The sequence below is a fragment of the Ostrinia nubilalis genome, chromosome 11 (genome assembly GCF_963855985.1).
Source record: "Ostrinia nubilalis chromosome 11, ilOstNubi1.1, whole genome shotgun sequence".
In the NCBI taxonomy this organism is placed as follows: Eukaryota; Metazoa; Arthropoda; class Insecta; order Lepidoptera; family Crambidae; genus Ostrinia; species Ostrinia nubilalis.
Window position 1 is genome coordinate 11,509,770 of NC_087098.1, and position 26,601 is coordinate 11,536,370.

Genomic DNA, 26,601 nt, shown 5'->3' on the forward strand with positions numbered 1-26,601 from the left:
TTATGTACTCTGGAATTAATAGAACAAAATAATTTCTTAATAATTTAGCTTTTGATTAAAATTACTAAAATAGTTATACAAATTGTGTTTGAACTCAATAAATTAGTATAAAATAACATTCCTTTCAATCTAGTTTGGAAAACGAAACGGTAAAATTCATTGCGACAAGTCAGGCATCCGGGGCACGGGGTGGAAACGCCATAGAGTTTGACAGCTCCATAGAGAGTGAATTTTTTTGACAGTTCCGAGAGGAAGTGACTTTTTTTATAGTTGTCCTTTATGCGACAATGGCAATGGTCTTTTGCGTGTCTGGAATCAAGTTAGTAAACATTTTCGAATTACAACTTCAACTTTTATTTATAAATTATTTTATTGAATCTATTTGCATTCTATAAATGAAATGTTTATTTAAAAGTATATTAATTCAAAGTCGTAATTTTCACTTTAATCAATTTAGTTCCGTCTCAAGTCTACAACTGTGACATTATTAAAAAAAAAAACGTCAAAAATTTTCATCGAAAAAACGTGTTTTTCTTTAAACAAATTTTATCTAAAATCAATAATTTCTCAATCAATATTAATAAGAACTACATGTGCATGGATTGCCAGTTGGATTGATGTTTGTTTTAAGAAGAAATTTCTCTCAAGTAAGATATCCACTCGAGAAAGGTTATTGCAGCTTGCAGCAACATCATGTTTTATCAAGTATTGAACCACACAAAGGATTAAATCTTCATTACAATATCATTCATAACTCCATTTAAATCAATGGAAACTAAATATGGATCGTTTCATGGAGTAACAACATACTTTGGAGTTTGGACCCAAAATACAATACACGTAGGTACATTGCAGGCATAGATTGCAGGACACAGTGAATGATGATACGTGTTTTATACAGTGAATCTAAGTACCTATTTGTTTCAGGTTAATATCGAACTTATAAGGTGTTAAGCTGCAATTACAATTAAAGTGCTTGCTATGGAATCACCGGTGCTGATCATTATTGTCAACTGTTACTTAAAATCCAGATGAACCAACCTTTACTTCCTATTCAAATAAGTTTAGAAGAAACCTATATAAGCAATAAAACCAGACCAAGAATGCTTGATTACAAACGATGAACTCATTTCATTTGCAAGTTATGCCATGACATAAATGCATTAAATTAGGAAGATTTGTATTAGATGAATATTAACTTCTGTTGATAAGAACATTTGGTAAGTACCTTTAAAATTTAAAACACCCTCAAAATGATTCTAACACTATCCTCTGACGCTTTTCGACTAGGATCAAATAAAAGTTAATTATTTAATTACAGATTGGTGGAATCCAGATTCTGTGAATGTACATGTAATTGATTGACAAGTACACATTTGACAAGGTAAATTAATTTTATTTAACAAAGTAGTGCAAATCTAGAAACAAAACAGTAAGATAGGTATGGTAGATAAGACAGATCACTTGTTCATCTGCTGTACTCTTTATAATATTAGTGTAGAATGTAGATGATGTAGGAGATTACAGTCTTACGGTGACATGCGCATCTTTTTGCTCTTAATTTACAAATATTTCATATATTTTACAGGTGGTGAGAAACGTGTAGATCTGGCCTGCTTACAGTGGCTATTGGATTGGACAGAACCAAAGTGAGAGTGAACGTGTGAATTTATGGAGAACATTAAAAACTATTTTACTATAAGTCATAACGCAACTTATTTTGTATGAGTTACATACAAATGTCAAGCCGTGAGTACATTATGTAAAAACTAAAACAATGTACCTACTGTAATCACAACAGTAACTGTAATCTTTTAAAATCCAATAGTTTTAATGCTTATTGATTTTCGTAAACAAAATATTTCATGTTATATTTCATCAATAAAGTTTCATTTGATACTTCAATAGTTTTATTTTTAACCGCAATACATGAAAAGGAACGGATCATAAAAAAGTATGACAGGTATATTTAATCTGTGGGCGGCAGACGCCATATTGTATTCAGCGCCACCTACTGGACAATCTAGCTCGGTACCAGTTTGTTTATCGTTTAACCAATACTAGGGCCGTTTCCTATCTGTCTTTAGACATACTCTCTAATCTGTGATCCGGGGGTCAAAGTTTGTTTCAACAAAACTTGTTTTAGCAACTCAAGTTATCTTCGCCTTTATGTATATTGGAATTAGGGTGTATTTGCAACATTTATCAAGCAATATCTGTAGAGATAATTATATGTAAATACATTTTTATTTTTACAAAGATAAAGTATCATTCGCGGCCAGTTGTAATCATTTCATTTTACTTTTAGTTGCTTGTAGACGTTAATAAGCATTCAAAATGATCTTATTGAAAGGAAGTAGCTTAATTAGCATCAAAATGCACCCAGTTCTGAACAAGGTACTTCTAACAGTTTTCCTTTTCGTTTTTCGTTAAATCCGGTACGTCAGCCAACAGTCGCTCATAAGTTGTCCAACTAGATAGCTGGCTGGTTTGCTGGTGGCCATACATTTCATTCATTTTTCGGTAAAACCCACGTAGGTAGTGTGTTAACATTCCAAGTTTTTGAAGTCATTACGTTTTTCTTTATTGTTTAGCAATTCCTCAAAGTGATGGCGGCGGCATATTCTTCAAAAGTTTCCCTCAACGATGTGGTGATAGCCTCTGCTGTCAGGACTCCAATTGGATCCTTCAGGGGAAGCCTGGCAACGATGTCAGCTTCGGAGCTTGGCGCCGTGGCTGTAAAGGCAGCCGTCGAAAGAGCCGGCATTCCTAAGGAAGAAATTAAAGAGGTTAGTTGATTGTGCACTTTCACTTAATTTTACAGTTATTAAGCTGATCTACTTTTAGAACTTTATGGTGCACCCAATTCCATTAAATGTAAATTTAATGTCATTTTAATCATGTGTAAGAAGAACACAATAATTTGTTCAAAAAATTACATTTATGTAGGTGTTATCACTGACAGAAAGATTATTATCACATGATTGAAAAAACTCATTAATTTACAAATCAAAGATTATTACAAACTTGATAATATATCCATTTGGATAATAAGTATGTCAAGTGCTGAATGATGATTTTAATATTATTAAGATTTCATACATAATCAACATAAACATGATACATAATATTTAACTATTAATACAACATTTAACTATCTCTGGAATCTATGTTAGAACCAAAAGTATAACATTTTAATTGTAATCTTTACTTTTAGGTATACATAGGCAATGTTTGCTCCGCAAGTATGGGTCAAGCTCCAGCAAGACAAGCAGTCATTTTTGCTGGACTTCCCAAGAGTACAGTCTGTACAACTGTAAACAAGGTGTGTGCATCAGGCATGAAGTCTGTCATGCTCGCTGCACAAGGACTACAGACCGGCGACCAAGATGTAATTCTAGCTGGCGGTATGGAATCTATGTCAAACGTCCCCTTCTATCTAAAACGTGGTGAAACCACATATGGAGGCATGCAGCTGGTCGATGGAATAGTATTTGATGGCCTCACAGATGTCTACAACAAATTCCATATGGGTAATTGTGCCGAAAATACAGCCAAAAAATTTGAAATATCAAGACAACAACAAGATGATTATGCCATTTCTAGTTATAAGAGGAGTGCTGCTGCATATGAAATCAAAGCTTTTGCTGATGAACTTGTACCAGTTCCAGTGCCTCAGAAAAGAGGAGCCCCACCAATTATCTTTGCTGAAGATGAAGAGTACAAAAGGGTGAATTTTGAAAAGTTTAACAAGTTGGCCACAGTTTTCCAAAGGGAAAATGGTACAGTAACGGCTGGTAATGCCTCTACTTTAAATGATGGGGCTGCAGCTCTTGTCCTGATGACAGCCCAAGCAGCAGAAAGACTGAATGTGAAGCCTATTGCCAGGGTTGTAGGATTTGCTGATGGAGAATGTGACCCCATTGATTTCCCTATCGCCCCGACTGTTGCCATTCCAAAACTTTTGCAAAAGACTGGAGTTAAGAAAGACGATGTAGCCCTTTGGGAAATTAATGAAGCCTTCAGTGTTGTGGCTGTTGCAAATCAAAAGATACTGGAATTAGATCCCTCCAAAGTAAATGTTCATGGAGGAGCTGTGAGCATTGGCCACCCTATTGGCATGTCAGGTGCCCGTCTTGTGGTACACTTATGCCATGCTCTGAAGAAGGGAGAGAAGGGAGTGGCCTCTATTTGTAATGGTGGAGGTGGTGCATCATCCATTATGATTGAAAAATTGTAAGTTGGCTATTCATTGATGGATTGGCTGTTCAATAACAATTGTATAACTGCTACTTGTGCCTTTATAAGATGATTTGCTTTATTGTGGTAGTCACTACTGTATGACAGTAACAATTTTGTTTGTGTGAATAGATGAAGTTTATACCTTTTGAGTGTAATATGTTTTTATGACTTTGTTATTGATTTAGTATTTTATGGAACAATCTTTATCACCTGTAAATATGTACGAAATGTAACTGTAAGGAAATGGTCTGGATATAAATAAATTAATTATTTTTGTTTGAGAGAATTTAATTTTCTTTCCAGACCTCAAGCCTTAGATGGGCCACCTGTATTGACATTTTATACAAAAAATCCATGTCCACTGTGTGACATAGTTATGGAAGAACTAGAACCATTCAAAAGCAGAATTACTATTGAAAAAGTAGACATAACAGAGAAAGAAAATCTAAGGTGGTTGCGTCTGTATAGGCATGACATCCCTGTACTTTTCCTCAATGGAAGATTCTTGTGTATGCACAGATTGAACAAGGAGCTGCTTGAGAGAAGATTAAAATTAATTGAAGAAGAAAATTAAAATATTAGTCAGATGGCAATGGCGATATTCTTTAGAGCGTATGAATTTAGGCATTTTAAGTATATGATATTAGCTACCAGTACTATCAACGTACTATGTATCCAGTTGTTTGATTATTATCAAGGGTATCCCTTGAAAATGAATAACTGAAAAACGGGCAACTAATCCTGCTACTGCAGGAGTTAGGAGTATAGGTAATTATATTTAAACAGATACGTTAAGGGCTTAGAAATTAAATTAATTAGTTATTCTGGAACCTTTAAAATTAAATTGCAATATTTTTTCGCTTTATTGATGAATACATTTCGAAATGGATCTCCGCAATTTTTGGCACATCACGCACGAGGTGCGTGCGGTCAATATGAGACTCGTGAAATATGTGAAAATTGCTGCATTTATTTAATTGAAGAGATTTTTAAAATATAATGTAATTTTTCCTGAAAACTGCGATCTTGTAAGTATACTTAAGAAGGTAGGGAGGCATAATAATAATAGTAAGGTAGGATCTATAGCACGGTAATAATTAGTAGTTATTATAAAAAGTATACGCAACGCAAAGCAATCCAATCCAAGCAAATAAGGATATTATAAATATTCGTAAGTATATTTTTTGGTGAAAGCTACAAGGTATGTCAACCCATTTAATATTGTGTGTAGGAGCGGAGCCTACACATCCTATATGACCTGAATCACTCATAACTTTCGATTTACCTACTTACCCATTATTTCGAAATACCATAATATACAGGGTGGAATTTTGTAATGCCACCTGGAGGGAAAGTACTCTTAATACTGTAGATAGAAAATTTTACTGAAAGAAAACATTCCTTTATTTTTTAAAAGAATGAGAACTGCATTCAAAGATTTTCGAAAATTTACTACCATACCATACAATTTTCTGTACAAAATTAAAATAATTTAAGATTTCATAGTTTTCCTTTCATTTGATTTATCAAGTTTGTTAGAGAGATTTCATCCTTATACTTAACCCTAACGATCGATGCAATAAAAATACAGGGTGTAATTTTTAACAGATTTTAGTTGGTTCGATTCCCGGGTGTGGCAAGCAAATTTTTGGAAATCTTTGAATGCAGTTCTATCGTTCGTTCGTTCGTTTCAGCCGAAAGACGTCCACTGCTGGACAAAGGCCTCCCCCAAGGATTTCCACAAAGACCGGTCCTGCGCCGCTTGCATCCAGGTACTTCCCGCGACCTTCACCAGATCGTCGGTCCACCTAGTGGGAGGCCTGCCCACGCTACGTCTTCCAGCTCGTGGTCGCCACTCAAGAACTTTCCTGCCCCAGCGGCCATCAGCTCTTCGAGCTATGTGCCCCGCCCACTGCCACTTGATTTTAGCGGATTTTATGGGCCTCATAAGAAGGCTCAAAGTCACCCAAAGAGCGATGGAGCGTGCTATGCTCGGAGTTTCCCTGCGTGATCGAATCAGAAATGAGGAGATCCGTAGGAGAACCAGAGTGACTGACATAGCCCGCAGAATCGCTAAAATCAAGTGGCAGTTCTATATCTTTTCAGAAATAAAAGAATGTATTCTTTGAGAAAAAATTACAGAAGATAAAAAAGATTCTACGGGCCGCAATAATCCAAACCGCGGGCCGCACGGCCATGGTTTGGACAGCCCTGATTTAGGTAATCGAACAATAGTTGTACTACTAAAGGTCCTGGGTTCAATCTCTGGTGGGTCAGACAAACTAAAATTATATGGTGATGATTGAAATCTACCCTACATACAATGACTACATATAATTACTTCGTTGCTCTGTAATTTAGAAAAACTTAAGGTATAAAGTAATTTAATGAAGCCTACCTAAAATAATTAGGTATAATTATATACCATTATTGTTATGCTCGGTGTTTCTTTACGAGATCAAATCAGAAATGAGGAGATCCGTAAACGAACTAAGTCACTGTTAAAGGTAGCAGGAAGGCGCTGGATGCAGGCCGTTACCAACCGTGCGATGTAGAAGTCTTTGGGGGAGGCCTATGTTCAGCAGTGGACGTCCTGTGGCTGAAATGATGATTATTATTGCAATGATGTTGAAATTAATGAATGAGGTCATGCTGAGGTTGAGGAATCATATCAGGCTTTATTAATCTAAGCATATCAGTAATTATCTTGATTGACTAAGCAAGCAAATCAAGTTTCAGTTTCATATTGTGCAAAAGTATCTGTGACTCTGCGAGGTGCTGTGAGTGAGCGAAAATCTCAGCATATGGCCTTATGGCCAGCCCGATATGGAAATGGAAATCTTATCTAAGCCCTCTCTACATAAATGCTGACATACTGCAACTTTTTACGCTTTGACACACGGGGTGGAAACTCATCTGTGCTTTGACATGACACATCATTTCAGCTTCAGCAGTCTGTGGTGAATTTTTTTTGTATCTGTCATTAGTGTCAGTCGTTTTATTGCAAAAAATGAAACTCGTAATTTGGTAATTTTCTGTGGTAATTTTGTCGATAAAAATGTAATAAGTAAATCGTATTATTACTAATTACTCTTCAGATGTAGTGAATGAACTATTTTTAATTCATCTTCAATCAGTATTTTGTTTAAATAAAAAATAATAACATGGAAAACTCAGCAATACAAACATTAGAGACTGCTGCTCAGATGCTGATGGTAAGATAATTTGGCTATTGTTTGTAGTTTTTATTTCATATTTATATATCTACATCTTGCCTCTATTATGTAGAATAGTTTCCACTTCGTGGTGTTTTTGTTTATCTATTATTTTTATAGGCACCGCCAGAAATGGTGTCATCGCAGCAGCGCCACCAGGCAGAAAGCGTATTCCTGGAATTCCGGAGCACTAAAAACCCCTACCAGCTGTGCAGGGAACTCTTGGAGAAGTCTTCTTCTGACTATGTGCTGTTTGAGGCAGCTGGGTTATTGAAGTCAGCGTTAATTAGAGAATGGAGCTTATTGTCTGAGAATGATATTTCATCCCTGAGGGAATACTTGTTGAATTTTCTTCTTAGGTCAGATACACCTCCATTCCTGAGAGAGAAGTTATTGCAGGTAAATATGATTGTCTGTAAAATTAAGGGAGTATTTTTTTTTGGTTCACTGGCTAACAAATGTTAGGGTTATTATGTAGACATTTTAACTGGATATTTAGTATTTTATGTGTTACTTTCTACATGTTCTACATCTCAACTTATGTATGATAAATTCATTAAACTGAAGTGAAAGTTTACTTGCTTATTATAGTGCCAATTCCAAATAAAATGCAACCCTTCATGACTTGTTGGCCTGAATGATACCTTAAATAAGTACAAAATTCTTTTTTTTTGTCTTTTAGACTATTGCTATAATCATCAAGAGAGGCAGCATTGATGATGGAGGCAGAGAAAGGAGAGCATTAATTGGTGAACTAGAAAAAATGATTTTGAGCTCTCCTATAAATCAGCAAAAATTGGCCTGCTCACTGATTTTAGCCATTATGCAAGAATATGCTATTACAGTAAAGTCTGCTGATGTTGGGCTCATATGGGAAGTTCACTTTCGACTCAAGAAGTCATTTGAAGGAGTTGATTTGAAGAGGATATTCCGTTTTACTGTAGGTGTTTTGGAGCAGATAGTCCGCTCTGGACACCGGCCTGAAGGGGAGCAAGCTATGCTGACCAAGCAACTTCTGACAATTGTTGAAACAGTGTTGTGCTGGAGCCATGTCTCTCCTCTGCTGTCAAAGAGGTTAATCGGTGCATTTGAAGCTATATACGAAAGTGATACGGCCCCAGCATTGCGTTTAAGTCTCAGCTGGAGGGACACTATAATGCAGCCAGAACTCATTGCATTATTCTTCGAGATACACATGTATGTGAGGTCAAACCCGGAGTTAGCTAACCCGTCTTTAACATGTCTAGTGCAACTGGCTAGTTTGAGTGGTGTTGTGGTCCATGTTGGTAATTTAAAGCAGCAGTATTTGGAGAACTATGTGAATAGTTTTATGAACATGATGGCATATGTTCAGCCAGTGGAAAGGGAGATGCTTGGGATATCTGATATTTATAGGCGACTGATTCAGTTTTTCGCTCCCCAAATGATAGCATCTACTCCCCCAGCATTTCTGCAGAATTTGACATCTTTAACATGTACATGCATCAGGGCGTCAGTTGTTGAAGAAGTGGTAAGCATTTGGTGTAAAATAAAAAAAAACATTTTTACTGTGTTTATTTTTAATCTGTAACTGTTTTTGTTTATTATTTTTTATACTTTTACAGACAAATGAAGACACAGTATGGAGGGAGTCTCTGAATAAGTTCCTGCACACATGGAGCTCCCTTGCCCACGATCCAGATGGATTCTCCAATGAGACCTTGATGAATCCTTGTATAGAAGTCTTTAACACCTACCTTCAATGCAGACTGGCACCCCCTGATGGGACAAGGTAAATAATTGAATTTGTAATGTATTGAATTTATTATTTATTAAGAAAAAATCATAACAGTAAAATAGAGGAGAAATAATTTATTAGACATTGCATAGGAAAAAATGAAAAGTACAAGTAATGTAATTTAATTTCCTATTTCTTTTTCTTGCAACTGTTTCCAGCATTTATGCATATTTAACTCAACCTGCTTAGCATTGGTTTGAAGTTGGTTGTGTATGTTATAATATGCTTATTTTAGTTTTCAACCTAATTACCTAGTTGAGGAACTTGACAGTTCATGCTGGCTGACAAAAAAAAATTAATCAACAGAGGTACAGCGGCTGAAGAAGAAGATATCAAGGATGACAACGAGGAAGATGAGCGGAAACTGCACAGCAACGTGTTGCTGACGATCGGAGCGATCGCCAGGAAGGCGCCCGCGCATTGCTGCCACGTGCTGTTTACATTGCTGCAAGATAGGAGCAAGAGGTGAGTGAAATTGATACCTATTTTAAAGATTTTGCTACTTTTAAATTATCTGTCCTAAAGTCCGGTCGCCGAGCAAATATAATTACATCCAATGACCCAAAGCTACCCATCCTTATCACTCGCGCGTAATTATATTGCTGTCGCGACTGTACGACGGGTGGCGGGTAGATTGGGGTCATTGGACGAAATTATATAGTCTGCTCGGCGACCGGACTTTAGAACCTTTTGCTTACTGGGCTTACTCGAAAGTAAGTCACCACTGAATCAGACCCTCTGGCTATGTCTGATATGACCATAGAGACAATGATCCAAATATGAATTTCTTTTCATAGCAAAACACTTTTAATGATTCTGTCTGTACATCTAAATTACATACAACATATTGTAAATAGTAAAATAATATTTTAATTACACCTCATTTTGGTACTTACAATGTTAGACAAGTTTAAAGATTTGGCGCTTAAAATAGTTTACTAGTAACTTTGAACCCTACCACGCTACTAATAAATATTTATTTCAAAACAGGCTCGAAGGACAACTACAGCTTATGCACATGGGTAAACTGCCAGTAAGCAATGGTGAACAACTGGTGAGCCTGTTTGAAGACTTGCACTGGATCTTGATGATTACTGGTGAATATTAATTATTTTACCCTTGTTGTTTTTATTTTCGTCGTATAAACGCTTGTTTTAAAAGTGGGTTCACCACAATATTTATTTATTAATAGCAGTGTTAAGCGGTCGACGAAGATCAGACTAGCTACCCTCAAATCCATAGTCTGACACTGAAACTAAAGAAAAGTGGTTACAATGTTACTTAACTTTCGTCCCGAAGTAATGATAAATCATTTGAATGAGTCAGCCGTCATTATTTTCCATTCATATCAGGCATGTGCACTCGCAACATGTGTTACGTTTTAGATTTGGAATTTCCAATGCTTTTTCATGTATGGTTGCGTATTCCCCCGCCTAGATTCAGTACGTCATAGAATGAGTAATTGGTATGGTAGAGAAACTTCGTGTTAGAAAAAAAAGTTGACGTAATACGGTAATAGGCTAGTTTCCTAAAAAATACCTTTTAGTCTGTCACTGTCAATTATTATTAAAAAATATTGGACACGTATATTTTTATTTTTCAATCAAACAAGTAATTACGAAGTTATGATGCGTTAAAGTTACGCGTGACGTCACACAATGCTACACTTTTAAGCACGCCTTGACATCACGGGTCTTTACTTTTGAACTTTGGCTCGCTTTATCTCTTTCAATTTCCATTAGTTTAAAGAAGTAAAAATTAGTGTCGAGTTTTTTTTATTAGAATAACCGACGGACTAATTCAAACTCTTGCTTGTTTACCCAGGAAACATCCCTAAGGAGTAGCCTCACAGGCTCACAGTAGTTTCTGAGATAAGCGTAAATATACTGGTCATCACAAAAATCGGCCCACCTACGTTTTACAGGAAAACTCGTTTCTATTGACACAATCATGGTTGTTGTTGTTGTTTCAGCCAAATGACGTCCACTGCTGGACAAAGGCCTCCCCCAAGGTTTTCCACAATGAACGGTCCTGCGCTGCCCGCATCCAGGCTCTTCCCGCGACCTTTACCAGATCGTCGGTCCACCTAGTAGGAGGTCATCACACAATCAGGCACAATCATGGTGCCCCAACAATATTGGTGTTATTTGAAAGCCAAATAAATATCCTTAAAGAAAAACACATTTAATTTCCTAATAAACGATAAACATATTTATACAATAAATGTGACTTGAAAAACTTGAAAAAAGACCTCACTTTGGGCTCACCTCTGGGATCAATTAGACCAATTTTTATGGTTATAAAACCAAATAATGATCTTACGTGTCCTCTTTAACAGATGGATAGCGATTAATCCCAACTTAACAGTTTTATAGCCATAAAAGTTGGCTTAAGCGTAACTACCTATTTTTTGAAGAAGTGACTCTGGATTCTTCTACAGACACATTTTTGGGGTAAAAACCTTTCCTTTAATGAAATGAAGTTTAGAACTAGGCTTTTAAATGGTAATATAGTATAGTAATATTGGTGGGAAGTGGGGATGCATACGTTTGAAAGTGCTTGTCGCGGGTGGGTCGATTTTTTAATGACCAGTGTACTTAACCGAATTGTGTGTAAATCTTACGCGTCTCATTTCGATTTTAATTTTATTTCAGGACATTTCCTAGCCATAGACTGCACAGAGGGTGAGACTGTGATGATACCGCCGGAGATCATAAGCTACAGTATCAGAGAGAACGCCAATGTTGACGCTTCCCTCAGGTACTTGGTTGGGGAGAGCCATAGCACGGAAAATGTCGACCCGGTGTTAAAGTAAGTACAATCTCTTATGTGAGCGAAGTTTTTTCTGTAAAACTGAAGTAAAGGGAAACAACAATATTTTACAGCATACACATGAATGACTAATGCCCGTTTTCACCATCAATCCCTAATTTTTAAATGACCCCTATGAAAACAAAATTCCTGTTATCTGTTACCACAAGGGTCACTTAAATATTAGGGATTGATGATGAAAACGGGCATAATTCTATTGTTTTTATTGTAGAAAGCTCAACAGCTTTGTTTATAAATTGACATGTTACAGAAGGATCTACTTTTAACTCTAGCCAATTTCAGTCTCATAAAGCCTGGTCCGTGAGCACGTAGAATTTTCTCCAATGACCCCTAGCTACCCATCCTTATCGCTCGCGCGTAATTATATTGCTGTCGCGGCTGTGCGACTGGCATACCTATAAGTCAAATTGAAAGTAACAAAGATAAAAAAATGCGGTTACCTATGTAGAATTCCACTTACGCTTGTGAAGATCACCTTCAACCTTTACAACTAAAGGATTCTATTATTGTCATGCAAATTTAAATTCTGTATCTTTTCAACGGTTGGCTTTATTCTTGTAAAATCTTGATTTGGTCTCGTAAGTCGTATATTTTATTTCACACAATAGTCAACACTTAAAATGAATGGGACTGATAAGATAATAAACGGTAAATAGACTATTCGCTTTTGTATACATATGTTTTGTATTCATGAACAGAATATGTAAGATCGCTATTGTTAAACTTTCCTCTTGCTTTGTAAAGAATGAGGATTGAAGACACAATGCTAGGAAATCTTTTACATACTTATGCAAATCTTACATCATACAATGCAGTGAATGTATGATGATCTTTTGTGCACTTTAAATCTTTAATATATTGCGCAATATTTTGAAATGAGCATAATATCATATTAGGGTGTATTCATCTGGGTGCTTTCTAAATAGATCTATATCTATAATGCTATCCAGAAAAAGCGTTAAGTTTGTTAGCCTTTATCTAGGTTGTTCCCATGGTACAAGTTTTGTGTCTAACAGGTTTAAAAATACTAATAAATACTTTTCCTTTATTAGGTTGATGGGTGAAATCCTTCGCATAAGCGCGTGGGAATGTGCTGCGTTGGAAGCTGGTTTAGGAACGGTGTTCAGTCCAGAACTGTCTGCTACCATCTCTTGGCTTTTGAAGATATGGTCCAACTCTTATCTGATGCCGCAGACGTCAGTCTACTCTGAGGTTAGTTAAATAGTTTTAGGAAGAATTACTTTTGTGGCTATAATAAATTATAAACATGCAATGGACGGGGCACATGGCTGGTATAACTGTCAGTTATTTCTTGAGCCATGAACTGGAAAACATAGCGTGTGGCTCCCACTCGGTGGATCGATGATCTAGTGAATGAAGCATCTGGATGCGGGCAGCGCAGAACCGGTTGTTGTGGAAATCCTTGTGGCCCCTTGTGGGAGGCCTTTGCTCAGCAATGGATGGTAAAGGATTACCTTTGGTTGAAACGAACGTTTAGTTATACCAGTAATAATCGCCATAAAAGTTGTCAAGAATAGTATCGTGTTGTCATTTGTAATAAATTCAAAAGATTTTGCAACGTCAAGTGGCAAAAATCGGGACTAAAAGTCGTCGCAATTTTATCAACCCGGAAAGCGATCGTACCGTATCAACTCGAGGCGGTCAGTATTCTTTGTATGAAACTCCATACTACAACGCAAACTTATCCGCACCGTAACGTAAACGCCTCGCCTTGCGTTTGACAGCGCGCGAAAGGCGATACGGTGTTGATTCCTTTTCGAGTTGATAAGTCCGCTGTGAACTTAATAACCGAGTATGATAGTAGCGCCCTTTTGTCAATGTCATAGCCAGCTATGATGACGGTTCGGTGTTTTACAACAATGCAAGCTTTTATCTCAGATGTCGCCGATCCTGGAGTGCGCTTTCGGGCGGTCGTCGCGCGGCGTGTCGTGGGTGGTGTCGCGGCTGGCCAGCCGCGCGGGCGCGTGCCTGCGCCACCTGGCCGCCCAGCCCGCCGCCGCCGCGCAGGCGCTGCAGCTGCTGACTACCCTCGCGCACGCGCAGCACAAGTATGTACGGTCAAGTACTTTAGACACACGCGCGGTCAGCTCGAATGGCATGGGTCGCCATATGAGGAGTTCATAATCAAACACCCGAACTGAGTCAATCCCGTTTATTGAATGAATGTTAAAATACGATGAAGCGACTTATATCTATAGGATAAATGAGCATACACATTAATACAAGGGTTGTTAGTACATACATCACATATGTACGGTCAAGTCCAGGGCCGCCCGTTTGTTTAGGACCCCCGCCGCCGCTGCGCAGGCGCTGCAGCTGCTGACTACCCTCGCGCACGCGCAGCACAAGTATGTACGGTCAACTCCAGGGCCGCCCATTTGTTTAGGCCTCAGCCTCGAATTTAGCGGGCAGCGGCGCGGGAGCGGGGCGGGCAACGCAGACCCGTTCTCGAAACAAGCGGGCAGCTCGCGCGGCGCTTTAGCGGCGAAGTGTTGTGTTCGGGTTTGTGTTGTCGAGATATTTGTTTATATTCGCAAACGAAATGTCTGAACAACGGCGACAATTTTATTTCGATTCAAATTTATTCCTAACGCTCGATTTATTGTGGGCAAAAGAAGGAATGCGCTGCCCGCTCGTTGCCCGCTTCTGCGCCGCTGCCCGCTCGTTGCCCGCTCCCGCGCCGCTGTTTTCGAGAACCGGTCTATTTGATTTTACGCATAAGATCCTGCCGCCACCGCCGCCGCCCCGCTGCCCGCTAAATTCGAGGCTGAGGCCTTAGGACCCCCGCCGCCGCCGCGCAGGCGCTGCAGCTGCTGACTACCCTCGCGCACGCGCAGCACAAGTATGTACGGACAAGTACTTTAGACACACGCGCGGTCAGCTCGAATGACATGGGTCGCCATATGAGGAGTTCATAATCAAACACCCGAACTGAGTCAATCCCGTTTATTGAATAAATGATAAAATACAATGAAGCGACTTATATCTATAGGATAAATGAGCATACACATTAATACAAGGGTTGTTAGTACATACATCACATATGTACGGTCAAGTCCAGGGCCGCCCATTTGTTTAGGACCCCCGCCGCCGCCGCGCAGGCGCTGCAGCTGCTGCCTACCCTCGCGCACGCGCAACACAAGTATGTACGGTCAACTGATGGGATGTTATACAGGGTGTTAGGTAAATGGGTATATGAGCCGACACTAGCCCATGTAAACATGGGCATATAAATGGTATGGTGAGGTCAGAAAGTTGATATCGTCATTTTAATTTTTTTAATTTTCATACAAAATAAATTTTATAAAATCCGATTTATATGAAAACTAGCTTTCCGCCCGCGGCTTCGCCCGCGTGGAATTTTGTCTGTCACAGAAAAACTTTATCGCGCGCGTCCCTGTTTCAAAAACCGGGATAAAAACTATCCTATGTTCTTTCCCGGGACTCAAACTATCTCTATGCCAAATTTCATCAAAATCGGTTGCGAGGTTTAAGCGGGAAAGCGTAACAGACAGACAGACAGACAGACAGACAGACAGACAGACAGAGTTACTTTCGCATTTATAATATTAGTTGGGATTAAAATAATTAAAATGAAGATATAAATTTTCTGACTTCACCATACCATTTATATGCCCATGTTAACATGGGCTAGTGTCGGCTCATATACCCATTTACCTAACACCCTGTAGATATGTAGTTTCGGTTATGGATACGGTTACGGATATAGGAATAGTATTATACCGGTTTCGGTTACGGTTACGGATATTTTTTTATTTCGGATATCCGAAAGTTTCGGTTACGGTTACGGACATCCAGAACATCCCTGTGGTCAACTCCAGGGCCAGCCGTAAGTTTAGGACCCTGGGCTAATACTACAGGCCGGAAATATCTGTTTTCCTAAAATGTACAATAGGGATGTTTCCTAGGTAAAAAAAATCACGTATTTTGACAGTCAAGATCTCGCTGACGATCAGAAGTCGTCCCATTGAAAAACAGTTCTAAATCGGTATTCACAAGGGTCATTTTGATAGAACGATTACTCGATACGATCGTGACTCAGTGTTTTGTTGTCGTTGAAGTTTTGTTACGTGAATAAGGCTACAGGGCCAGCCGTTAGTTTAGGACCCTGCTGGGCTAATACTAAATATAGGTTTTCTTAATGTACAATTCTCAAAAAGTCTACGTACTCATGTTTGCATTACTATTTTGTCAGCTTTATCGAAATGTCTTCAATTTAAAATGTGTGCAGTCGTAGAAGGTCTTCTATTCATAATGTTTACATTTCTATAATTTCAGTATGTGCGAAAAGCGAACATTGTAAAAACTGTCATTCTTGGAAACAGACAATTTTAAATAGTTGACATTTCAATTGTAGTTTGCTATGCAGTCGTAGTTTCAAGCTGTTGATATAGTCTGTCTAGTGACTTAAATGAGAAGTCATATGGTAAAGTGTATACTTCCACATTCTTCTATAAACATGTTCGATGTTATTCCAGACAAAACCCCCTGGCCAGTTGCGAGGAGTTCCTCAACCTGGTAGCGTGGGAAGCATCCGGGAATAACCTGCCCGGTGAACTGAGGAAAGAGTTGCACAGAGCTTTCGCCATCTGTGCCACTTATGCTGAAGGTTAGTAAAAAAACATTAATAAACAAGGCGAGAGTGAATAGGCACTTACAGGGCAGATATGTACCATCCTAGACTACATCTCACTTAACGCCAGGTGCGATTGCAGTCAAATACCTGCCTTGTCTTGCATAAAAAGAATTCAACTGCCAAAATACTCGTATACCTTTATGATACAGAATAGGATAATGCTTAAATGATGACTTTAAATAATCTATCTATCTATATATATAAATAAAAATGAATTGATGTTCGTTAGTCTGATTAAAACTCGAGAACGGCTGGGCCGATTGAGCTGATTTTGGTTTTAAAATGTTTGTCGTAGTCCAGGGTAGGTCTAAACGGTGAGCAAATACGCGCGCGATATTGTTTTTCTGTGACAGACAAAATTCCACGCGGGAGAAGCCGTGGGCGGAAAGGTAGTTTATAATAAAATTGAATGCATTGCTTCAAAAATATACTTTTGTTTTGATCAACTTATCATACTTGCCCTTTTTCACCACGTATTTTTTTTTACCATACTGGGAAAGCTCTCGGCTTCCATCTCGCCTGATGAAAGATGGAAGCGATTGAGGCCCGGTTTCTACCATGGCGTAGCGGAGCGGAGAAATGTTTTGAATTACCAATCAGATTTAATCTATACTAATATCGTCAGTTGCAGGTTCACTTGGGGTAACTGACAAAATACGGTTTTTGAGTTAAATATACAGTTTTTCTTAGTTTTTTCTGCTCTTTCGAATGGTATACGTGAAAAAATTCTAGCTTTAAAAAAAATACAATTACACGGACATTTTCAGGTGTGAACTTTTCAGATTTCCTTCACAATTTTGGTGTAACTGACATTGTAATAATTTTACCAGGTTGAATTGGTGTATCTGTGATAATGTAAAAATTTTGCTACAAAACTTTGCAATTACACTGATTTGCTACATGAAATAAAATAGGAATTTAGAAAGTTTTAAGGCATATTACATTATTATTATACCAGCAGTATCAGTTAAAGAAGTCAAAGTTAGCTCAACAAAAAAAATAATTGAAATTAAGCAACTATCCAGCCAACTAGGCGTCACTGCGCGTTGCTAACATTAACCTGTTGTTACTCTGTTACTTTTACTGTTGTAGTACTCATGACCTTAATTCAACATTGCTATAAAGAGGTGGGAAATTAAATCCATTTTGTTTTCAGTTTAAGTTGCCCTGTAGAGCTAAATACGGTATTCGTAAGTCAAAGCTTAAAAAAATATTGAAATTACTTAGTTTCACAGTAATACTTTAGTTATTTCAATATTTCTATCTTAAAAAAATTAAAATACACATATTTTCTTGATTCCCATGGCTTTTTTAACATTTTTTAATGAATAAAATAAAAGTTAATTCTAATAAAATAAAATAAAAAACAAAGAAAACGACAAAATGTTATTTTTTTCATGAATTCTCTTAGTTTTTAATACTTTTACATAAATTATACAGCAACTAAGTAAACAAAACCCAGCAAAAACATCAAATTATTTTAATTTGGGCAGTACTTACACCAATTTGACCTATGTTTTTTCCAAAAGTATGGTGTAAAATTAGTGTAACTGTCAAAAGTACAAAAATACATTGGTGTAACTGCAATTTATTTCCTTAACTAAGACATATTAGATAATTCTTTTTATTTAATCTAAAACCGCGTAGAATTCTAAGCATTTCTGTAAAAACAGATCCAAAAAAGGTTAAATAGGAAAAAAGTTATGTCCGATTTAAGACGAAAAAAAACTTTAAACGGCTCTACTGAAAAACTGTATTTTGTCAGTTACCCCAAGTGAACCTGCAACTGACGATATTATAAATGCGAAAGTAACTCTCTCTGTCTGTCTTGCTTTCACGCCTAAACGACTGAACCGATTTTGATGAAATTTGGCATAAAGATAGTTTGAGTCCCGGGAAAGGACATATGATAGTTTTTATCCAGGTTTTTGAAACAGGGACGCGCGCGATATACAGGATGTCCCGTAATGCAACGTCAAGCCGGAACTGGGTGTTGAGGCAAGTTATGCTGGTTATCAGAAAAATATAAAAAAAAATCTATGTGGCATTTTGTCAAAATAATAGGCATTTAAAAAAAAACAAAAAAATCTACTCCCGGTGACGGTCTTTTTACTCGTGTTGCCACAAATCTTCACTTTTTCCAAAATTTTTTTTTGTTATGTAACCCTGAATAATGCTTCTCTAAATTGTTATCAAAATTACAAAACCAGCTGCTCCAGCTTGAATGAAAAAAATACATTATTCCCAAAAAAATTTTCAAAATAAGAATTTTGCCTAGTTTAAACTGACTGTACTGAAAAAAAATTTTACTACGCGAGTGTGGCAAGTGACGTCATAATTTGGCGCATTTAGTAAGGATTCCAAAATGGTATAACACTTGGTAAATTTTTGCTGTAATTGTCGACAATTATTGGTTTTTTGGAAATAATCCCGTTTTTAACTTTATCTACCTTGGTTAAAAATTATTATTCTAATGTGCCCAAAATTCAAGTTTCTGTGACTGACTACCGTACAGTCAGTCACAGAAACTTTTGTCACCATGACAGTAATTAGTAGTTGACATACTGTGACAAAAGTCACCCGTGCGCGCGCGCCTTTACTACCTGCTCTGCCTGCACTTGTACTTGGTAACAGGGATAATAAGGATATGAAGTTTCGGTTATAGATACGGTTACGGATATTAGAATAATATTATACCGGTTTCGGTTACGGTCACGGATATGAAATAATTTCAGATTATCCGAAAGTTTCGGATAATTTCGGTTACGGAATTATTAGAATTTAAAAAATGTAGGTATAATTCCAATAGCAAGATGCTGCGTCACCCACATAGCTACTTTATGTACCAACTAAGACGACACCTATGTATGATAAAGGTAAAACAGGCTGGCATATTAGATGGTGCCAGGGAATGCCAGACAAGTTGGTAAGAAATATTAAGATTTAAGGTACAATTCCAAGACGTGCCGCAGACCGCAAACTGCAACCGCAAACTGCAAAACTCTATGAAATCGGCAGCGCGGCATTGCAGCTGCGGCGTGTATACTGCAGATTTCATAGAGTTTTGCAGTTTGGAATTGTACCCTTAAGACTCCGCCTTTATCCGAAACTATCCGTAACTTTTGAATCAGTTTCGGTTACGGTTATGGATATTTTTTATTTTGGATATCCGATAGTTTCGGTTACGGTTACGGATATCCATAACATCCCTGCTTGGTAAGATGGCCCTCTCCGTTCCGCTCATACCTTTTAAAATGGCTTCTCCACCTCACTTAAGCCAGAAACTTGAATTTTGGCCACATTAGAATAATAATTTTTAACCAAGGTAGTAAAGTTAAAAACGGGATTATTTCCAAAAAACCAAAAATTGTCGACAATTACAGCAAAAATTTACCAAGTGTTATACCATTTTGGAATCCTTACTAAATGCGCCAAATTATGACGTCACTTGCCACACTCGCGTAGTAAATTTTGTTTTCAGTACAGTCAGTTTAAACTAGGCAAAATTTTTATTTTGAAAAATTTTTTGGGAATAATGTATTTTTTTCATCTAAGCTGGAGCAGCTGGTTTTGTAATTTTGATAACAATTTAGAGAAGCATTATTCAGGGTTACATAACAAAAAAAAAATTTGGAAAAAGTGAAGATTTGTGGCAACACGAGTAAAAAGACCGTCACCGGGAGTAGATTTTTTTGTTTTTTTTTAAATGCCTATTATTTTGACAAAATGCCTCATAGATTTTTTTTTATCTTTTTCTGATAACCAGCATAACTTGCCTCAACACCCAGTTCCGGCTTGACGTTGCATTAAGGGACACCCTGTAGTTTTTCTGTGACAGACAAAAAGCCACGCGGGGGAACCCGCGGGCGGAAAGCTAGTTCTCCAATAATGAATGAATCCAGAATGAAATCGGATTGGCTTTGCTCCGCCTTGATGGAACTGGAAACCAGGCCTAATTTCCTTTACCTTAGAGACTTTCAACCTTGTATTTAACTAAACTGTTTTATATCCCTAGGAGATGTAAGGAATCGTCTACTATCCAGCACGGTAGCGCTACAGGAGAAGCTTATGAACCTGATCAACATGGAATCCGACACCGAGCCCGTGCGAAACATGCTAGCGGACACTTTGGATTGCTTCATTGGAGTCACTGAAGGAATGCTTGAGGTAAAATATTGTAGCCGTATTCACTCTATCACTCGTAATTTGAAACTATGAATGTCAGGTAATACTTGAATGAGATCGGAAATAGAAATCTCTATTTTTTAAGGATAACCTTGCTGTGTTATAATATTTTTTCCAAGTATGTAAAGTTGAAATCTAGATGTGCACGCTAGACTATACCTAACTACCTACTCAAACCCAAGGTTTATATTTTTATCTACCGTGTAATGGCTATGCTCACGTGACTTTGGCAAACGTCTAAACACAATATCCATAGAGAAGAAGAAGAGTTAAAATAATGTTGATGTCCTTGCTATTTGTACAGCGTCTAGAACTTCAAACATGGACATTTCCATGTACTCGCCCAAGAAGTTATTTATAAGCGTCGAAGGCAGAAAATATTGCTTTTTTGGGAGAAAAATGTCGTCATTTTTTTTTAGGTGGGATCAATGGACGAGCAGTTTATGATGCTGATCGGCGCCATAGACAAGGTCCCCGGGATCATATTCCGCTACCATAACTACCCTGGCGTGGTGTTGCCAGCTCTCAATCTATTGGCGAAGAGCGCCAAGCGGATGTTACACTCGGTACAGCCGCAGAATGTCAACAAGTACGTCGTCTTGATTCTTATTTCGGTGGAATAAAGTTGCTTCTTCTTTGGAAAAAGCGTCGACAACAGCCGACTGGCTTAACTTATCTGGCACGTTATAAAATCTTGTTGCTTAGCTTTTTGAATAAAATTGCCATAAAATTTTTCAAGTGTACTAAAAGTTATGTTTAGTAATTGTTGCTTGTTCCAATAGGTTCCTAGAAGTGTGCAATACTACATTCGAAGTATACATGAGGTGGAATTCGGGAAAAATATCAAGCATCCCGCAAGATGCCGAAGAAGAAGCTTATGAGGTAAGGCCTTCCCTACAGTAGCGTCTTTCGAGCGTAGTCATCTTGCTCATACAAGCGCAGCGTTGACGTGGCGCTGACTCAGTGTTGCAGTGACGCCAATCAGGTGAGACACAGGCCAAGAGCTTCCTCGTTGTGGATAAAAAAAACTGCCGATCGCCGAATTTATGTAGCGCTGGCGTCACCAATACAGCCGATCGTCGGATCTACGTAGTTTTGGCGTCGCTGCGTTGGTGGCCGTGTTGACGCTGCGTGGGTGTGGGTAAGATGACGGTGGACCGACGACATCATAAAGGTAGCAGGAAGGCGTTGGACGCAGGCCGCTACCAACCGGGCAGCATGGAAAGCATTGGGGGAGGCCTATGTTCAGCAGTGGACGTCCTATGGCTGAGATGATGATGATGATGATGATTATCTCTGAAGAGTCGATTGATTTTTGTCATCGAATGGATTTTAGACTCCAAGCTTATTAATTCGTTGTCTTTCCAGGACATCTGCGCGCTAATGGAAATGATATGCTGCATCGCCCGTAGCGGGGCACAGCGGACGACGACGTCACCAGGCGCCGTCGGCGTCGGCGAGACATGTGCGCGTGGTTTGCGCCTGCTACTACCACTCATCACGCCGGCGCTATTGGCGCTGCCCACGCTCGCGCACCACGCCTACAGGATGCTGCGCGACCTGGACGCCGCCGACCAGGTGCGTGCCCTCCGCCGTGACGTCAGCACGTGACGTCACACGCGACACTGCTGGCGCTGCCCACGCTCGCGCACCACGCCTACAGGATGCTGCGCGACCTGGACGCCGCCGACCAGGTGCGTGCCCTCCGCCGTGACGTCAGCACGTGACGTCACACGCGACACTGCTGGCGCTGCCCACGCTCGCGCACCACGCCTACAGGATGCTGCGCGACCTGGACGCCGCCGACCAGGTGCGTGCCCTCCGCCGTGACGTCAGCACGTGACGTCACACGCGACACTGCTGGCGCTGCCCACGCTCGCGCACCACGCCTACAGGATGCTGCGCGACCTGGACGCCGCCGACCAGGTGCGTGCCCTCCGCCGTGACGTCAGCACGTGACGTCACACGCGACACTGCTGGCGCTGCCCACGCTCGCGCACCACGCCTACAGGATGCTGCGCGACCTGGACGCCGCCGACCAGGTGCGTGACCTCTGCCGTGACGTCAGCACGTGACGTCACACGCGACACTGCTGGCGCTGCCCACGCTCGCGCACCACGCCTACAGGATGCTGCGCGACCTGGACGCCGCCGACCAGGTGCGTGACCTCCGCCGTGACGTCAGCACGTGACGTCACACGCGACACTGCGTGCTGCCTCATAAACTCTTGAAAGAAGAAAAGAGAGCTAGGCCCGATTTCCACCAAGGCGGAGCGGACCGGAGAAGATAGGAGATATGTGTCGGGCGGATGAATTTTTCTATTGAATTTGACAGCGGCGGAAAGAAGATCGAAATAATATAATGAAATCTGATTGGTTATTCAAAACACTTCTCCGCTCCGCTTCGCCTTGGTGGAAACCGGGCCTTACTTATGTCAACTATCCTACTACACCGGGTGTGTCTGTCTGTTTTATGAAAATTTGCAGCCGAGGTTTTATTCATTAGTAATTAACATAATTTATTTTCTATCCGCAGTTAACTACACTTCCGATCGGAGACTACAACATGGTCGTGACGGCACTACGCGTTGGACTTACCGCTGTCTCGTACGATGTGTCAACTCTCTGCTGCGACACCATCGTCGGGCTCGCCAACAAGGCGCGCACGCTAGGTGACGACAACCCCTTCGCTTTGTCCCTTCTAACCCTAGCTGAACTGTTGCTCATGCTGATCATCAAGATGGAAATCCCTCCGGACTCCATACCAGCCGCGGGCGCCGCTATATACGCGCTCACGTGTGTCAAACCAGCGCTACTAGAAGGCCTCGCGCGTCAGCTGATCGAGGCCTTCGCGGTCAACGACCCCGCCAGCGTGCCGCGACTCGAAGAAGCCTTCGGCATACTCACCAACGGAGTCCTCTTCGACGGCCTCCGCCCACACAAACTGCGCTTCCAGGATAACTTCGATAAGTTCCTAGCCAGTGTGCACGGCTTCCTCATCGTAAAATAACTTTCAATAGATGACTGCATGTGATTTCTTCTAATCGGCCTGTCGGTCATACGATTAGCGCGAGAGCAACAGTGGTATATCAAAAAAGCTGAAGCTCTCGAACGCAGCGTACTTCCTAAATATTGATTGTTTAACGACAATCGAACGAGGCCTAGACCTCGCCCTTGTGTAATCTCTAATTCAAATGCAGTAGCAACTCTGCAGGCTTTTATAGCGAATGACATTATGAAACGACGCCTCATGCTGTTGGCGTCATCTGACATAACCTATTCATATCGTTAATGTTTTAACTAGATTTTAATTGTGATTCAGGACGAGCTATCTTAAACTCGACGCGGTGACAAAATTAGCGTAATCTTAACATATTAATGTAATTTTGGCATTTTTAGAAACTAGTTATTGAAATAAATTGAACCAAATGTTTTAAGAAGACTTGATTGTTAATATGATTTGCGTATTCGTGAGACTTTATTGCGTGTTCGAATGTTGATAAAATGTGTACTTAAATTAATGTCTTGAAAAGTCCCTCCACGGGCTGTGTAAACTTTATTTGTAATGAAACACTATTGTGTAAATTAATATTTGAGAGTGTATAATATGGCATATAAGCGCCATAAGCGGAAAAGGCTTGTTCTAAAGAAATATTCTTTAAACGTTTAATGGCCTAAACGTTAAACAGGGTGCTTTATGACTCCAAAATTGACTGGCTAAATTATTAATGACTCTTCTTTTACACTTTTCACAGTCGCATTTGGAGTCTGTAAAATTTTATTGTAGCTATTCTTCAAAAATTCTTTGCCAGTAACACAAAAAGTCAATTTTATAGTTTCGTCAGCAAATTGCTATCTTATGTTCACAACGAAAAAAAAAACAAACTATAACAAATCTTTAAAGTGGTTGTGAATGTGTAAAGTGCAGAAGTAAAGATTTACTGTGGTATTACATAATTATGAATATAGTTAGATTTATTAAGTACACTTAGTACTTACGGCTAGTTAGGAGAATTTGTGGTTTCTACTATGATAAGGATTTGTAAACTGTATTGAGTTTACATTATTTTATGAGAAGTGTTAAAATGCACTTTCAATATTTATTGCAGGTTTTACTCCGTCTTATATATTAGCGTTAAAGTGTCTTCTGGAATGAGCCTCGTAATTTTTGCCATTTGGGCGGGTATGCTAATTTTCGATGCATTGTCTAAAGAAAGTTCTTTGTAATCTCAATTTCTTTCAGCCAAATTCATTAGGATACATGTTAAGTACCTCTTTGTCTCGTCACTGCACATGTAGAAATAAATTTTTCTTATAACTAGTCTTTCTAAATATTATGTCGCATCGCATCCAATATGTGTGATTTTACTGACGTTGTAAGTATTGATTTGTCTGTTTTTGATAGATTGTTAAGTTTATACCTTTCTCTATCTCTCTCTCTCTCTCTTTCTTCCTATCTATTTCTCACTCGGACATTTATGATGCAATTAATTTATTTTTAGACTAACAAGTCTACATTATTTTATAATTGTTTGCAAACTATGTCAATTTTTATTTATCATAATTATCATTCCCACTAAGTAAGTTTTCAAACTTGTCTAATTGTGTGCCTATCGTTACTTGATAAACGAATAAGCAACTTTAATATTACTGAAGTAAGAAAAAATATTTTCAAGAACATTTAATTTTATTAATCGTAAAAGAGAGTTGAGAGTAACATTAAGTAAATCCTGTAGTTATCTCAGAGACTTATAGCAAACAATTTTATTGTATTTCTAGTTTCGAATATTCGTATTAATGAATTGTATGTAGCCCGAGCTTAAGAATCTTGCAATACCATAATTAAATAACGTTTTAATTACAGCCATATTAACCTTGTCTTCCTGATATTTTCAGCCAACTTGTACCTGCTTGATATTTTAGTTTTATTTACAGTCAGGCTATTTAGTTATTGTTAATTTTATTAGGCGTAGAGATTTTTTTTTTTTTCTTTTTTTATGTGATAGGAGGCAAACGAGCAGACGGATCACCTGATGGTAAGTGATTACCGTCGCCCATAGACACCCGCAGACCCAGGGGCGTTACAGGTGCGTTGCCGGCCTAATAGATAGAATAGATGTTTAAGTTCCTTCGTGGAATGATTGTTTTATCAGTGAAACTAAATATCTACATAATGCCATGTTGTAAATACTCAAAACATATTTTAATACCTCCCTGGTAATACCTTTTCAATATCTGTATTGCATTGAATAAATTGTACAAATTTCATAAAGCATTCATTTGTTTAATTTTAAACATTATACCCCTCCTCTTGTTTATCTTCTGTTTTATTGATCAACCAACGCATGCCTTGTTATTAGGGCCTCCGCTAAAACTCGGCCGGTTCTGTATCCAAATTAGTATAGAGGCCTGTACTCCAAATGGAATGAGAGAAATGCATGGAAATAAAGATTTAATTAGGTAGGAAATCAAATTCATAAATTGAATAATAAACTTTGGAACGCAAAAAATTCAACCAGTGAGCCAAAGTTTGGTTGGATCAATAGCAATTGCCTCGATCCCGGACTAATTGCACGAAAAAAAAGTAAATGTCATGACTGTCATTGTCAATGTCAATATCGTTATTATTTAAACGATTAATGTAAAAATTTATAAAATTAAATATACGTTGAA

At 38.8% G+C, this 26,601-nt stretch overlaps 2 protein-coding genes and 1 long non-coding RNA gene across 4 annotated transcripts; all 3 read left to right on the forward strand.

Annotated features, from left to right (window-relative positions):
• The first annotated feature begins 522 nt into the window (after positions 1-522).
• LOC135076268 (uncharacterized) lies at positions 523-1,899 on the forward strand. The gene is made up of 4 exons (XR_010258230.1): positions 523-840; positions 928-1,220; positions 1,322-1,384; positions 1,589-1,899. It is a non-coding gene; the product is annotated as an uncharacterized LOC135076268 (long non-coding RNA).
• A 233-nt stretch (positions 1,900-2,132) lies between these two features.
• Positions 2,133-4,916, forward strand: LOC135076266 (acetyl-CoA acetyltransferase, mitochondrial). Of its 2 annotated transcripts, XM_063970749.1 has the most exons (4): positions 2,133-2,397; positions 2,595-2,789; positions 3,218-4,236; positions 4,546-4,916. In XM_063970749.1, exons 1-4 carry the CDS (start codon positions 2,338-2,340, stop codon positions 4,814-4,816), a joined length of 1,545 nt encoding a protein of 514 aa, XP_063826819.1. In that variant the 5' UTR covers positions 2,133-2,337; the 3' UTR covers positions 4,817-4,916. The 2 variants fall into 2 exon arrangements, with proteins under 2 accessions (XP_063826819.1, XP_063826820.1); XM_063970750.1 differs by lacking the exon at positions 4,546-4,916 and having other exon boundaries at positions 2,149-2,397; positions 3,218-4,520.
• Positions 4,917-5,017: 101 nt separating this feature from the next.
• LOC135076267 (exportin-4-like) lies at positions 5,018-26,203 on the forward strand. Its single transcript, XM_063970751.1, has 15 exons — positions 5,018-7,457; positions 7,578-7,856; positions 8,140-8,967; positions 9,062-9,228; positions 9,541-9,699; positions 10,225-10,331; positions 11,889-12,045; positions 13,119-13,278; positions 13,966-14,135; positions 16,587-16,717; positions 20,760-20,911; positions 21,349-21,518; positions 21,712-21,811; positions 22,298-22,507; positions 23,465-26,203. The coding sequence occupies exons 1-15, from the start codon at positions 7,407-7,409 to the stop codon at positions 23,936-23,938; spliced, it is 3,315 nt and encodes a 1,104-aa protein (XP_063826821.1). The 5' UTR covers positions 5,018-7,406; the 3' UTR covers positions 23,939-26,203.
• The last annotated feature ends 398 nt before the right edge of the window (positions 26,204-26,601 follow it).

Excerpts from the sequence above, each read along its gene's own strand:
- LOC135076266 (XM_063970749.1), top strand. The coding sequence starts at position 2,338 with ATGATCTTATTGAAAGGAAGTAGCTTAATTAGCATCAAAATGCACCCA. Across the intron at positions 2,398-2,594 it reads TGCACCCAGTTCTGAACAAG|CAATTCCTCAAAGTGATGGC; the intron begins GTACTTCTAACA and ends TTTATTGTTTAG. Across the intron at positions 4,237-4,545 it reads TCCATTATGATTGAAAAATT|ACCTCAAGCCTTAGATGGGC; the intron begins GTAAGTTGGCTA and ends TTTTCTTTCCAG.
- LOC135076267 (XM_063970751.1), top strand. The coding sequence starts at position 7,407 with ATGGAAAACTCAGCAATACAAACATTAGAGACTGCTGCTCAGATGCTG. Across the intron at positions 13,279-13,965 it reads AGACGTCAGTCTACTCTGAG|ATGTCGCCGATCCTGGAGTG; the intron begins GTTAGTTAAATA and ends CTTTTATCTCAG. Across the intron at positions 22,508-23,464 it reads ACCTGGACGCCGCCGACCAG|TTAACTACACTTCCGATCGG; the intron begins GTGCGTGCCCTC and ends TTCTATCCGCAG.